A 16763-nucleotide genomic window follows, 5' to 3' on the forward strand; every position below is an offset into this window, starting at 1 on the left:
CGATTTATCAATTAAAACCAATTTAATAGGTTAAATTGATCTTTGAACTACATACTTTTCACTCTACACACATAAGAGAATACGTTAATTACAACTTTTGATAGCATATATCAGTAAAATTATAACAAATGTTATGAGTTATGCGGTCCAACGGGCCCCACCAGGCGGACTAATGTACCCCACACATGGGGCACATCGGTCCAAATTTAACATTTCCAAAAAAAAAAAAAAAACTGTGGCGTTGAGGAGTGTTTATTGAAACTTCTTGTAGAAAATCGAACTGCTCATTAAATGTTTGATGAGATAAAAAATGATAGTTAAAAAACGGACCAACGTTCCCCACTTCCCCCTATAGGTTTATTTTCTTTAATATTTATTTTACTGTTAAAATAATGTTTGGTCCCTCAGACCGTGAGCCTTTCAGTGGTGAGCTTCCCCCCCCCGTACTGCGGGGTCTGTGGCTGAGTAGATCCTGGACTGGATCCCATGAAACTGCTCTTACTTCATAAAATCGTTTTCGATTATATTTTTTATCAAAATCATATTTGATATTTAATTTAATACCTAATGATGCTCAATAGTCTGAATGTTCGTTCATGTTTTTAGGTAATGAAAATGTATCTAAATAAAACAGTAGCAATATGTTCCTTAATTTTAAACAACCAGTTAAGTTCAGATTAGTTACATTTTTTACATTTTGTATGTTAGTAATTGTTCTGACATTTATTTGATTATAGTTTTTAAGTAATTTTATTCTTATATCGTTTGAGTGTAATATTAAAAAACAAAATAATTTTTCAGATTTTGAAGATGAAATATTCATTATTCAAAAACAAATATGTTTGCATTTTTCATTTTGTACCGTTTTACATCAATGAGTCAATGGATCAAGTTTCTTTGTGATTGATCCTGAAAATGCCAAAACGGAAAAAGGGTATTACTGGAAGTGCTGAAAGAAAACAGCGAGCTATAGCGCAAAGGCAACGAAGAAAAGAAGAAACTGAACAAGATGCCAGTAGGCGAAAAATTAAAGATGCAGAGTGTCATCAGGAAGCTCGAGGTCGAGCAACGGAGGATGACACCAACAGGCGAAAAATTGAAGATGCCGCGCATCATCAGGAAGCTCGAGCTCGAGCGACGGAAGAAGACGCCAGTAGGCGAAAAATTAAAGATGCAGCGAGTCATCAGGAAGCTCGAGGTCGATTAACGGAGGATGACGCCAGCAGGCGAAAAATTAAAGATGCCGTACGTCATCAGGAAGCTCGAACTCAAGCAACGGAGGAAGACACCAGTAGGCGAAGAATTGAAGATGCCGTGCATCATCGCAGAAAAAGAACAGAAGAAACGATGGATGCCAGAGAAAACAGATTGCGTTCAAGTAGGAAGCATCGAACAGGGAGCCTTCTTCATAATATTGGACGAAATGGAGCTGATGTCATTCCGCATAATTGCGGTGTCATGGATTGTTGCTGCCATCTTTGCAGCGGCCTCTTCTTTTCCGGAGAAAGAAACTCTAGAGGACGATATGTTCGATGCTGCCATAATGGCAAAGTTATAGAAACGGAAAGAAGAGATCCCCAAGAATTGCGTGATTTAATGAAAGGAAATCATCAACTTTCGAATGAGTTTTTTAAAAACATTAGAACCTATAACTCATCTCTTAGTTTTGCTTCATTGGGTGCTAACATCGACATGCCGCCAGGCTCTGGTCCCTACTGCTTCAGAATTCATGGAGCTATTTATCACAAAACGAGTCATCTTCGTCCTAACGAACCAGGGAAAGAGAAGTATGCCCAGCTGTATATTTTGGACGCAGATCAAGCACTGAGGCAAAGAATGAATATAGTGGAAAATGCCTCTTTAAATCCAAATCTTTTGATGATGTTGGATTCGATAATTAGAAATATTAACCCGTATGCAGAAGCTTTTAAAATGCTGAAGGAATTTGAAGAAGATACCCTAAGATATCATGGCGTTCAAACTGCTGCTGACATTCGCATGTACATAAAAGGCGAAAATATAACTCATAGCGAACATAGAGGTCGTTACAATGCTCCAAAAGAAAACGAAGTAGCAGCTGTTTTCAAGAGTACGGATGGTGTTCCCCCTACTAACAGGGACATTGTAATACATCCTAGAAGTGGAGGTCTCATAAACATTAGTCCCTTAAATGTAATCTTGAACCTATGACGTATGTGCTTTTCTTTCCCTATGGTGATAAAGGATTTACTGTTGAAGAGCAATACACAGAATTACAGTTCTACTCCCACCGAGTGTCTATACGACAAGAATACTTCAACCCTGTTTTATATGGCCGGAAATTGTTTCAACAGTACCTTGTAGACTCCTACGTAAAAGTGGAAGGGAACAGACTTTCATACCTGAGGAACAACCAGAAAAAATTAAGAGTAGAAACGTATATGGGACTAGCAGATCACATTTACAGACCTGCCGAGAAAACTGGTGCAAAACCTGGAATACCTATAATACTACCCTCAACTTTTATTGGAAGTCAGCGATGTATGCAACAGAATTATCAGGACGCTATGGCCATTGTGCGTGATTTCGGAAAACCTGATTTGTTCTTGACTTTCACGTGCAACCCCAAGTGGACGGAAATAACACAAAATCTATTCCTTGGACAAAAGGCTCACGATCGTCCTAATATCCATCCACTATAATATTAAAATCTGTTCGCGTCTGTCTGTCTGTCTGTCTGAAGATCTATCTTCTCGAGAACCGCTACGAATCGAAAGTCAAACGAGATACCGATCAATTCGAAATTTTCCAAGAAAACAATAGGACCAATTTCGTAATTGTGCGACTTTAATTAGCGAAGATATTAATTAAAACGTTAATTAACATAACGTTATTCAGGAATTTTTATTTCTTTCCTGTTGCCATTTTGCATATGGGTGAGCAAGTAAAATTCTAATAATTCTTTTAAAAGAGATTTTTTTGGCTGCTGTCCAAATCTGAAAACAACGTTTCCATCTAGAATTTCATTTTAAATTAGTTTAAAATTAGTTGCCCTATTCGGACATAGCTTTTATTTTATCGTCTTTTTTTTTATTTTTTAAATTCAACGTTTTTAACTCTTTTCACATATGAAAGTTGTTTCTTTAGCTATGTTTATTGATTGTAGTGTAAGTTTATCATTCACCGACCTCATATTTTGATACATTTAGGATGTGTGACTAATTATGTTTATTTTGTTGGACTTTTTCCCGTCACATGGGTGAGTTTTCGAATTGTAATATCTCTTTTTCCTTCCTGTTGAAACACAGTTTGTAACGTTAAAAGAACATGTTAAATTAAGATTGTTTGGATTTCTTTAAGCGAAACAGAGTTGAACAAAAATTATTGTTTTAAGGATTTTAACTAAAGCTAAATTGGAATCTGATGACTTGGTATTAAATTTATGCTTATTGGTATTTATTTAGTCTTGGTGCTTCAGTTTCACGTAATCAACCAAAAAGTGTGTGTCATTTTATGTAAAAAGCTGATTGTAATTGTAGATAAATTAGTCTATCAGATGTAATTCATTTTAACGTGAGTACAGATTATAGTTGATAATGCATATATTTTCTTCTTTTGGGCTTATTGAAAATACTCTTAACTTGTATCATTGATAACTATGATTAACGTTAAAGAGATTTCTGCCAAAAATATGCTCTACTGGTGTTTTGAAAACCTTGCATTACGCGTATTTATTTATTCCTTAGCGCTTTAGAAACTGATGTCAGAGTAATACAAAAACATCAATTGGACATCTCTTTCATTTTTTAAGTAGCCCGTGCAACGCCGGGCACGCAGCTAGTCTTGATGAAAAAGTGTCATCTAGTAGGATTTAGTCTGTTCTTTCCAAATATGTACTTAGTTTGTGTTAGGTTCTACAGGAATCTCAGAAATCGGTCGTTTTCTCAGAATTTTGTTTTTTTACTCATTTTCCTTATATTTACCATAATTCGGTTACGGTTAAGGAATGGACAAGTTAATGGAGGTTTCTATGCTCCGCTTGGGCTCTTCTATCACCCCCTTTCGTATGGCAGATTCGATCGAACTCACCCTGTATTTCAGATCGTTTGAAGGGAAAAAAAAAACACACGGCGTTCCTTCATTTTCTGTTATTGTATTTGTAAGACTAATCAATTGAATTTTAGTTTGTTTAAAAAAAAAGAAGAACTTTAAATAATTTGCTTATGAGAAAATAATGATAGTGCATCTAGATTGACCATTATTTCGGTTTTTCTTAAACCACCAAGTGATTGTACCTTGGGATAGCCAAACATTTTATACCTTAGGACACATTCCAAGGGGCAACATATGCATGGTTCTTAATAATTAAGATATGTTTAGAAACATGGAATAATGTCCTAATCTTATGTAGTCTTTAAAACACATTAAATGTTAGATAATAATTCATAACTCATTGTTCAAAATTAATTGTTAAATATTCATTATTTGATTCACTATTATGAGTTTTTTTTTTCCGGGTGCAAAATTGGTTCAAGTATATGGCTGTTTCCTGAATCGTGAAAACATTCACATAGTACAACAGGATGTGGTTTTCAGGTACAATAGGATGTTGTACCTTTGGACAGCTTGGAACTTGTACTTTAAAAGTTCCAAGCAACATTTTATTTTCAAACTGTCTGAATTAAAAAAATATATATATATTGCATAGAAGGATGTTGGTGTATTTCAATGTGACTTTTAGATTTTAAATTTGATTCAAATAATTGACGTTAAAAATTAAAATATGAAAAGTGTTCCAAGGTACAACACTCTCCCCTATACGACAGGCAGCTCAATTCAATGAGAATGTTACATTCATGCTTAAATGCTTAATATGCGTTGTGCCATGCATAAAAAGAAAATTACGAGAAATATCGTAAACCGAAAGCAGATGTTAAAAGAATTCTGCTCAATTATAGAAAATGTGTGCTATTATAACGCATGACACGCGGCCTTGAAGAGACATAAAAATAACCAAAAAAACACAATTTGTTAATAAGTAAAACTTATTGTAAACAAGTTCCAGGATTTCATATGTCAAAAAAAAAAAAAAAAAAAAAAAAGCTCTCAGCAAAACATCAAGTTTAATTCATCTCGGTTAATTCTAAAACAATTGTTACATTCATATAAAAAGATTCATTTAAATTAGAGACGTACCGAGTACTCGGTAACTACTCGGTACTCGGCCAATTTGCCGAGTACTCGGTACTCGGCCAAACTTTGATCCGATACTCGGCCAATACCGAGTAGTTGCAAAAAATCGAATATTGTCCAAGACAGATTTTAAAATTTATAAAAAAGTGCAAGCATATATAATATTCTGCAATCGTTTATAGAAGTCAAATTTAAATTTTGAGAATCATGAAGTTTGTAATGCTTCAGTGGAATAAATCTCTATTTTAATGTCCCCAAAGTAAATAAAACTTATTTATTAAAAATTGTGCAAAAAAAGTAAGTACAGAAAATATGGAATTTTTATATTAAAAATGGATTTTTGCTACAAACAAAAATTAGTTATAAGAATTATAAAAATACCTTTGCTTAAAAAATAAAAGGAAATAAAACAACGTTAAAATTACATTACAGACATGTGTTATAGCATTACAAGGAATTCCTTTTTCAATGCACAAAGTGTGAGCTCGTGGCTTTAAAGGCACCCGACAAAAGTCGGATTCTTTTGTCAAATGTCTTTACATTCTTTAGCTCACATTTTATGCACTGAAAAAGACGTTCCTTATATCGCAGAAACACGTGTCTGCAGTGTTCTTGCACATTTGTTTTATTTGCTTTTAAAAATTATTTATGTTTGGCAGACTATAACTATAATTGGTATAATTGGTTTTAATTTCAACTTGATTCATACCTTTTATTTATGTATTTTTTAATTTTAAATGTAATTTTTTTTGTAAAATTTTTGACATAAACAAATTTTTTTAAATAATGCGTAATTAAATTTCAGCAGGAATTTAGTTTTAAAAACTATTATATATACAAGGAGGTCTATAGAACTATTCCAATAAGTTCAAAATTCATCACGTGTGTCGGTGGTCCCTTCTTAAAACGTAATTAGTACTTTCTAACTCAGCCGAGTAGTGAAAGGCCGAGTACTCGGTAACTCGGTACTCGGCCGAGTAATGAAAAGCCGAGTACTCGGTACTCGGCTACTCGGCCAAAGTGCTACTCGGTATGTCTCTAATTTAAATGTATTAATTTGAATCATAAAAGTTTTAAAACAATTCGATTTAACTAAATATTTATTCAATTATATGAAAACGCAACTTAGTGTTTTTCTACATTGCTGATATCCGAGAAAAATCATTTGTTTCTGTGTATACGAGTACATATGAATTCAGTTTTTTTTTTTTTTTTTTTTGTATTGAAAAAGGGTGTCCTTGTAACTCTGAAACATGTGTACGCATTTCTTGGGAGGGGTTGGGGGGCATAAGGATTTTTGCGTGTGTGCATGTGTATGTTTTTATTTTTCATTAACGCTGTTGTTAATATTTTTCCCTTTTTATTGAAAGGTATTTATTTATTTCAAAGGTATTTATTTAAGAGAGAAAAGTTTTGTCCCTCTCTTAAAAGCCTAAATCTTCTCTTCTGTCATTTAAGAAGTATTTCAACTTGAAGACAGTAGACAAAATGGGATTCGGTTAACTTGAAGTACGTCATCAAAAGCATTTCCCTTCCAATATTTCCTCCTTAGTAGAAACCTGCAAACAAGATGCTACAGCCAGGAACTAGACTAAAAGTACTCTTCTTCCGTTACTATGGCAACCGATGCTCTCCCTCTCGTTGCTTCAATGCTGATGAAATAGGACTTTGATGAAAATTTCCTATTTTTTTCCGATCGTTTTGAAGCTCGTCTGCTTTTACTAATAATACAGTAATTGATTTTGCAAAAAGAAGCGGTGAAATTCATTTTTCTTTATCTGCAGGCGTTAATTAGGAAGTTTTCATGAAAAAGAATTCTGGTGTTGCTTTCAGTTCTTCTCTCTTTGCAGGAAATTCGTTTATTTATTTTATTAATGCAGAGTTTGTGCTTGTTCCTAGTTTGGGTTTAGGTTCTGTGCACTATAGTTCTGCGTAAAGTAAGGGATAACAAAATTTTTCGAACTTGCTTCTTATGTATCCGTAATTCTAAAGCTTGAATACGTCACCTTGCGGTAGGGCCGTAGCTAGGCATTGTTATAAGGTAGACTTGAATTGCATGACACCTGCCTGTCGGGGTATTTTTGAAATCGCAGTTCTAAAAAAGCAATTATAGGGCGTCTTTGATGATATTAGGAAAATAATGATATTAGGAACATTCCCTTGAAATTCTCCTAAATTGAAGATCTGAAAATACAACTTCAGCCTATTTTTAGGGGTGTTAGAGAGGACAAAAGTTGAAGTTGGGAGGCTACCCCGAGAAGTGTTTAAAAACTAAAACTCAAAAATCGCAATTGTAAGCTAATTTAATAATGTTAGTAGAAAAGATGGGAATTGATTCTCCGACAGAAATTTTTCGAAATTGGATTGGCTAAAAGTGCGATTGTAGGACACTGTTCATGATGTAGGGGTTGGGGGAGGGGGAGTGAAGTAATCTCTTGAAATTTTTAGAAATTGATGTTTCCAAAACGCAGTTTTACAGAATCTTTGTTGATTTTATAGAAAGGGGGATTTGAGGGTGTTACCTCAGGATTTTTCCTTTTCTTAAGTGTGATTTTGAAGGTAGGGCATCAGTCATAATAGGTTGGGCATTTCCACCTAATGCCACACCCAGGCTACGGCCTTGCCTTGCGGTGGTTTAAGAAATTAGCCAAATAGGTAAAGCATCTCAATTTTGCGCCTCATTGGATAGGTCATATCTGACCATGGCCCCACTAAATTTCCGCTTATGCGTAAACGGAAATGTAGTGGTGCCATGATCTTACTTAAGTGGGCTTGCCTTGGTTTTACCTCGTTTGGCTGCCATTAGCCAAAGACTTCAGTGTCTCTTACAATTTATTTGAATGGCTAATTGTTTGTTGTTGTTGCTAATGCTGCATGGGAACCCAAGCCCATTTCCTTCGTAGCGAGTGAAGATTTAAGGTCGAATGGAGCAGCTCATGTGACAATGAGGTCTCCAGATGGGGAGAAGTCAGATTTAGTCTCGTGGGAGGACCACTTCTTCAATTAAGTCATGGTTCTGAAGGGGAGGCTCGGGAAACTCTGCACTCATGTGAACTGCTAAGACGGACTACAGAACTCTTGGCTTTGGGGTCAAAGGTCAATTGAAAATGCTATTTTTGTTACTTTTTTTGGCTTTGTTTGAGTTCGGATATCTGCTAAAGCCGTGAGTGACCCTCGGAAATAAATGGAAATAATTTTTGTCAGGTAAATTTGAATTCTTTCAAATTTTGCTATTTCAAAAAATATGTTTCACTGTTTGGAGGAACAGTGAGACAAAGTTGCATTTCGTTTTTATTTTTTTTTTTTTTTACTTTCTTCTATATCTAATATATAGAAGAAAGTATTGGATTCGTGCAAATTTTCGAATTTCGAATTTTGACGGATTCGAACGTTTTGAGGTGTGCTGAGTCCATTTCGACCATTTTTGGAAAATATCTGTCTGTCTGTGTGTGTGTGTGTATGTGTGTATGAGTGTGTGTGTATGTATGTGTGTCACGTCTGTGTGTGACCAGTTTTTTGTGGCCGCTCTACAACAAAAACTACCGCATGAAATCGAACGAAATTTAGTACACATATGTGCCCCTATGTGAACTTGTGCCCATTAGTTTTTGGCGCGAATTCCTCCAAGGGGGGTGGAGCAATGGGACGTTTTTCGAGTTACGCGTGCTTGCTATTCCTCAGGAAGTTACTGGCGGAATCAAACAAAATTTGGTCCATATGTTGGTATTAACAGGAACAGGTGCTGATTCAATTTTGGTGTCAATAACTCAAACGGGGATTGAGCTATAGAACGTTTTTTGTCGTCAATTGTGACTGCTGTATCTCAAGAAATAATGAACGGAATGAAAGAAAAATTTATCGGCAAGTAGCCCTTAGTGGGTATAAGAACTGATTTTATTTTTGTGTCAACAGCTAAAAAGGGGGGTAGCGCAATCACCCGTTCTTTTTTTCCATTTTGAGTGCCCTATCTCAAGAAGTAATGCTACGTTCTGGTTGAAATTTGGAATATATGTGAATCCATATGTAAACAGGCTTTGGTTCTATTTTGACGCCGATCGCTCCAAGAGGTGTTGATTTTTTTTTTTTTCGAATAAAAATATTTTTATTAATGCAACAATAAGAAAGATAAATCGTAATAGATTGTCGTCTGCGTATTTCTCGTGATTTTAATTGTATGGAAATGATAGGAAATATTATCTCAATGATTTAAAATTTTTAACTGTTGCCATCTTATGTTTGTTAACAAATAAAATATTTGTAATTAATTCAAGCAAGGCTTTTAAAATAACTTTCAATTTTCGCTCTTTGCTTTGCTTTTGCAATAATTCAGACATTGGGATGGTGGTCAAGTTTTTGCATGTGTAATTTTGTTTTTGTTGGGAATATTGCTTCCTCGTCAAGCATGGGGAGGGATCATAAAAAAAAAAAAAAAATATAGAAGAAAGTTTCGTGATGGCCACAACATACTAGTTTCCTTTGTGCGAATTCGTATATTTTTCTGGGTTTACTTTTATAATAGTATTTATTGTACTAATGACTAGTGTACCGTTTGAAAGAAATTGATTGCTGCGTTTTTTAATAAAAAATGTGATTGAATTTTCGTGTCTCACTGTATTGACTCTTCCCCTACATAAACCAAGTCTTGTGCATCACAAATGTACTTAAATAACTTATAAATAAGAGAAAATACAAATTTGACAAATTTTGAATTTTGGTAAAAATCACGATTTTTTCATCTGATATAAGAGTAAGTAAAATCCCTGATTTCACGTAACCGAACCCAAGTAAAGAAAAAAAATTAAATGAGAAAAGAAATTTTGAATTTTTGATATCTTGAATACAAATTATGCTTTTCGTAATCACGAGTGTGTGTGTGTGTATTTATGTAGCCGTATGTGTGTGTGTGTGTGTATTTATGTAGCCGTATGTATGTGTGTGTGTGTGTGTGTGTGTGTGTGTGTGTAGGGCATAGACGCCACCTCCCAGGAGTGGTCCCGCTCGCCTAGGCCGCTGGACAATGGTCTAGTTTTATGATAATTCCTTGAATAAACACGGTATGAGTTAAGCCATGAATAAACGCAAGCGATTTGTAACCATGGCGACGAAAATTTGTCCTATTAATAAATATTAAAACAACTTATTCCCGTTTTCCAAAAAGCAACCAATTGTGTTTGTTTATTTATTAACTTTTCCGATTTTTTTTTTTTTTTTTTTTTTTTTTTTTGTCGAAGTTCACTTAAAAAAGAAATGATCGGAGAATCGTTTTCTTCACTCTGGCACAGTTCCAGAAGCTGTCAGATTATTTACAATTTTATTCAAGCATGCCAACATTTCAAGCTCTCAACGTTAAGAAAGATAATGCGATAAGTTGCACGCACTTACAGCGATGTAAATAATTGACGAAATAAACTCTGTGAAAATACCGCAATAACAAAAACTGAAACTTGCGATCAGTTCTTACGGGGACTTCAAATGTTTCGCTGAATGTTATCGTATCAATTCGCCTGAAGTTTCACTAACTTTAAATAGAAATATAAATATGATATAAGTGTACGGCGAAAAAATAATCACACACTTAAACATACGCATATGTCTCTGCTTTGCGTACTAGGAAAACATTGAAACGTTTTATTATTATTATTATTATTATTATTATTATTATTGCTATTCCTATCACTAAAATTAGCGAGTGAGACATATTTATGTTTGAATGTAAAATTTCTTCTGAAATGTAAATTGTTTAAAAATAAAATTGCTTTAACCATATACATTGGTAAAAATAAGTAAAAATAAGAAATAAGAACGTATAATTGCACAAAAATTTCAGATAAATGCATATACACGTGTTTCAGTGTTGCAAGGAACCCCTTTTTCAATGCAAAATAAGTGAGCCTATGAAAGAAAGACAAAAGCAACTTGCTTTTGTACGAAGTCTTTTCTTCCACAAGCTCACTTATTTTGCATTGAAAAAGGGGATCCTTGTTACCCCGAAACTCGTGAATAGTTACCTACAATTTTTTTGTAGTTATTCGTTGTTATTTCTTACTTTTACTTTTCGAGTACAAAGGTATTTATTCAACTTTATATAACGTTGGAATTTTATATGAGTTTCGCAAGTTTCAAAACTTTCCCCTTTTTCCCGTATTAATGTAGCTACTTAAAAGTATTACAAATTGGAATTTAAAAGATTGTATGACTTACCTAATATTCCTGTTTACCCTCCTCCCCCTAATAAACATTTTGGATTTCAAATAAAAAATAAATCTTACCAATTACTTCCATCCGAAATTTCTCAAAATGAATAGAACAATTCAGGAATCTTCATCATTGATACTTCGTGCGTTTGACGATAAATTTTGTTTCGCGAAAATTGTTGACGGAATAATATGCTTAATTATACCCATAACCCCTTCAGTCGAAATTATGAAATATTGGATCAAAAATGTTGATATTTGGCACACAGTGTACTATGGTAAAGGGTATCTTATAGACAAAATTTTGAATTTGTAGGAGAAAAATTAAAAGAGTTATGGCACGTCCAATATTCCGGACTTATATTTTTGAAATCGATATTTCATATACAAAAACGATAAAATACCGAACAAACTTCATTATAAATGTTCTACAAACAATTATAAAACATAATATAAGCGTTTAAAACGATTAATTAAAGATTATACATTTTTTTAAAAAATCAGGAAAAAACCACGCATTTCAGATGAAAATCCATGGTTGGAAAAAGGAGCCACTATCTATCTCTCAATCCTTAAATGTCAGTATTGTTAATCCCAAAACGAAAAATGATTTCACAGATTATAATAAGTAGAATGTAAAGAGTGAACTACAAAAAACATCAACTAATTAAATCAATTATTTAATGATTAGCAGCTGTTTAAAGTGTATGTCCGGTATACTGGACGTACACTTTAAACAGCTGAAGGGGATAAATAAATGTAAGAATAGCTTTTTATTTTGCTTCAATGTGATGTTTTTTTAACCGAAGGAAAGTTTATACTGCACTGCAGTGTGAAACTGCGCCAATGCTGCAAATGCGTCAAGAACAACAATAAAAGCTTTCAATACTAGCCTCATATGATAGCTGCTGAGCCTAGTAACGGGGGGTAAGGAGATTACAAGATTACAACATGACGAAAGATGTCACAAAATACCCATCAGGAGTGAAGTTTCCACTTCGCTCCTTAAAATAGCCTCCCATTTCCCCAATTGACTGTTTCTGGAACTTAACCGTAACTGTCATTTCATTCGAGTACTTGATGTGTCCGTATTTTATTTATTGCCCTTATTTATTTCCGTCTTTTAACCCTTTATAGCATGCCTCGTTCTATAAGCGTCATATCATCGCCTCGAAGCAACAGTAGGATATCTTAGTGTTATTCTAAGTTTAAAAATCTTACTGTTGCTCTGAGGCGACGATAAATATGCACGGAAGTGGAATCATTAAAAATAAAATGGCGATTGATCGAGGAAGCTATGATGCGTTAATTTGTTTTAATGCCGATTTTTTGAATTCATTTATCCAGTTTTAGTAGTTTTGATGTACTTTTGATGGTTTGTTTATTTAGATTTGTTTATAATTAGTGTTTTTGAAAGTTAAATTATTCAAATTAATTACTCTGTTCCAATGGGTTTTTTTTTTGAGTATTGTTCTAGTTTGATAGTATTTTAATGTAATTTTGAGGGTTTTCTTAGTTGATAACTAGTGTTTTTGAGCTTTGAAGTATTTTTCAAATTGGTTACTGTTTACTTTTTGTATTCTGTTTCAAAAACACTATTTCATTCGTTTTTCAGTTGGTTAGTAAAAAATATATATATAATTTTTCCCTTTTTTCTCATCGGCAGAACGAAAATAATAGCATCTAGGCTTTGGCGCCAAAAAATGTGGCGACAGTTTAAAAAGTCGCCAAGAGTTTACCATATCGCAATTTTCCCGTTATGACGAACAAATTACTGAGTAAAGCTTCATTAATTGATTTATGCGTTCTGTCATTAAGAAACAAAATTTGACCTCTTTGAACTTGTAGCTGTGCTGTTGTATTAGCTGCTAATCTGTAGTGTTTTTCCCCTTGTTTACAATGCGTGAAAACATCATGATATTTTTCGAAAGTATCCGATGTCGGACATTTTGATCGAATATTTTACAGCAACACAAACTAAAGTATTTTAATCTGCATACTCAAATCACTCTGTTGCTCATTTTCCTTTATAGTAATCACAATTAAAGACTTAAAATTAATGTGTCTTTCATTATTTTTCTGTACACTTACATATCACACAAAAAATTATGTATTTTAAGTAGGATTTATGTATAAGTGATATTTACAATCATTTGTGAAATTATGATAATTTCGTGATTTAGAAATAAAATATAACATAACTAGTTTTGGTAACAGCTTTTCTGACCATTATGTATATTTGCTCCATAATGAATTGTAGATACATGTGTTGATAATTTACAACATATAATATAATAAAGTAATAGATATTATTACATTATATTAAATAGTACAAATATATCATATTACTAATGACTTATATTATTTTTTGTTGTTTTTAATGATCATAATTTTTCATAATAAAGAAATAATAGTATAAAACTATAATTTGTGGATTGAAAATATCATAGTTCCAAAAGTAAATATCGAAAGTATCGGATATTATGGATTCTCAAATTAAATATCGTGTATATATCATCATATATATCATGATATACGTCAACTGACATCTGTCGGCAAGTCCTGCTTGTTTACACATACCACGGTTTTTCAGGACCCGAAAAAAAAATTTGCAATGAGAAGTAAAAGGTTGACTTTGGTGAAAAATACAAAATTAAAAACCTGCGTCAACAATTTTTCATGCAAGCATGTTTCAGGATTACAAGCATGAAGATGTAAGCTTAGCGGTGCAAGTTTCCAGAAATTTTTAGGTAACAGAAAAAAAGCCTGTTTTTTTTTCCTGGAAAAAAATGGAAAAATAGAATTTTACAAATTAAAATGCATTTAATAGCTATATTTTCTAAGAAATCATAAAAAAAGCAAAATAGTTAAAGATATATGCAATTCAAGTTATATTATTTTCTTTTTAACAGAAATATACGCATAACTTTTACTATTGAAAAAAATATCCAGTGGTTTTAATTGTTTAAAACGTCTAAAATTATCTGAATTAGTCAAATTACCAATCGACCAATTTTCAGCAAGATGTGATTTTTGTAAACTGTTAAATCAAATATTTGGCAAATTTGCATTTCTTTATTGTGAGATTTTTCAAACGTAGCCTTTTTATGCATGAGAGTACACATATATAAGCATTCAATAAAAATATGTTAAATTTTTGCCTTAACATTTCCACTAAGTGATATATGAACTTCTTAATTTTTTCTGCTAATTATCTTTAGATTGGTGCGAAATGAACTGGAAAAATAATTTAAAAAATCCCGCGTTGAAATTTTAATTTTTATTCAATATTATATTATTGTCCTATATGTAGGACGCTAAGTACGAGAGGGTACAGGTTTTTTGCAAACTCTTCAACCATTAAAATCACTCATTTGTATACCAAATTTGCATGTTTTATTGCAAGACAGAAAAAAAATTAGTGCTGCAATGCCTAATCAAGAACCTATGTGATTTGGAAAAAAATTTAATTACTTAAAATAATTATAATAATGTTCAACACTGAAAAATCTAAGAAAAATAGCGTAAATCGGGCTATGTTTGCTTAATAATGCTGAAAATAAGTCCTAGACGTTGTATGAGACCTAAATTTAAACGAATACAGTGAAGTTTAGAACTCAATTGTGACTGAAAAAGTTATTTTGAAAATTGTCCCCCCCCCCCCCCTCTTACAATTGTCATCTAAGCTGCTCGGTATGAAAAATTTCAAAGCATTCATCATAAATTCGATCTAATTGAATTTTCTAATAGATTGTTCACCACAATAAGGTTTAAATTGATCAATTTTGCAACAATTGTAACATAATAATAATAATAATAACAACAATAATAATAATAATAATAATAAATATAATAATAATAATAATAATAATAATAATAATAATAGAGTAAAGTAAATTATTTAAATAAGTTTAAAAAAACGCACTGATATACTAATTTGTAAATTACTTTTTCATCTTTTTAACAAAAGCACTTGAAGTTAAAGTAGGCGCTCGATAGTGGGGAATATATAGATACTTTAGATTTTGGCTCAATCACCAAACTGCGCACTTTTCGTTTCATTCAAGAGAGAGCGAGATTAGCATGACCAAATAAAATTTAGTAGTTAGAATATCTTATAATCAGTTTTATTGAACTATAGACTATAATGAAGTATTTAGTGACTTCATAGACTATAAAGATGTAGTTACTATGTAGTGAAGAAGAGAGGCGAGAATCGATCCGACTGGAACTGCTTGCAGTTCTCGGAGGTTGATGAGTGGCAGCGTGTAGGGGGCGTTAGCCCCCTATTGATTTTATAACACACAAATAAGTAACTTAAAATAGCATGCGTCTGTTACTGAGTTGTATTCAATCCATTCTTAAATACAAATTACAAAACGATGTCGCATTTGGAAGGCTTTCATGTCTGAGGCTGACATCTTTTTAAGTGACAAAGGAATCCATTGAACATCGAAACATGCGTTTGTAGTTTGAATTACGCATTCGTACTTCAAAGCAGTGATTTTCAACGTAAACGTAACGTAGTCTATGGAGCACTAGTATGGAGCAAATAGCCAGTGAAAACTAATCTATATCTTTTTTATAGTTGAAATTAAATTTATTAAATAAAACTTGGGGATTCATATCATTTCACCTCATATAATTGTTGTAAAAATATTATTTCTGCTGTATGTAGCCCGCTTAGGGTTCGGTTGGGTACCAAGAGGTCCTTAGTAGTGAAAAGATCCACTACTTTATAGCGCTGTTGCTACCATATCAACGCACAAAGGTAGCATTTTGCTCCCAGAAGTTGAGTAGGTTCAAATAATTTTCTGCTCTTTATTCATCATCTAAAATGGAATTTTAATTCATAAAACATATTTACTATTGCTTTTCCCATCCATACTGTTAAAGGTGCTAAATCTTATTTTTAATTTCAGTTACTAAAATAGCAGGAAGCCAATGTACTAGAAAAACACTCATCACTCAAAGAAAGCCCACTCACATAAATCTCTAAAATCCTCCATTCGCAGATAAACTTAGCTAATGACAGGAAAGTAATCACTGTTTATTTAAGAAACGCAGGGAAAAACAGTCGGGATTTTCATTTTTGCGTAGGGAAAAACTCATCTGTCGCCTTATTTACTACGCCGGGAAGTGGGTATCTGGGTTGTGGTGCTCGTAAGAAATCGGCTGATTGTCAGGAGGTCGCCTGGTATCGTCTTGTTTGGATGAAGGGAGAGCGCAAGCTGCGAGTGTGGGTGATAACATGTGGATTGACAATGAGGTAAGAGCTACCACAATTTCATAAATTATATAATCGCTCGTAGTCCAAATTCCCATTAACCTTAGACCAGCCTGTTAACATAAAGGCGCAGTTAGTAGCGCGAAATTCGTAGCCTTTTGCTAAACTGC

At 33.2% G+C, this 16763-nt stretch overlaps 1 protein-coding gene across 3 annotated transcripts in view; it reads left to right on the forward strand.

Moving 5' to 3' along the window:
* LOC129222771 (endothelin-converting enzyme homolog) overlaps window positions 1-16763 on the forward strand; it is a 150598-nt gene that overhangs the window by 39789 nt on the left and 94046 nt on the right. The window contains exon 1 of one of the 3 annotated variants that reach the window (XM_054857302.1): window positions 16514-16635. The exons of the other annotated variants lie outside the window; for them this stretch is intronic. Within the exon in view, the coding sequence (XP_054713277.1) occupies window positions 16618-16635 (18 nt within the window). The 5' untranslated portion in view covers window positions 16514-16617. Of the gene's footprint in view, window positions 1-16513; window positions 16636-16763 lie in introns of those variants that run through there. 3 annotated transcript variants of the gene reach the window in all.

This window comes from Uloborus diversus, chromosome 5 (assembly GCF_026930045.1).
Source record: "Uloborus diversus isolate 005 chromosome 5, Udiv.v.3.1, whole genome shotgun sequence".
Lineage (NCBI taxonomy): Eukaryota > Metazoa > Arthropoda > Arachnida > Araneae > Uloboridae > Uloborus > Uloborus diversus.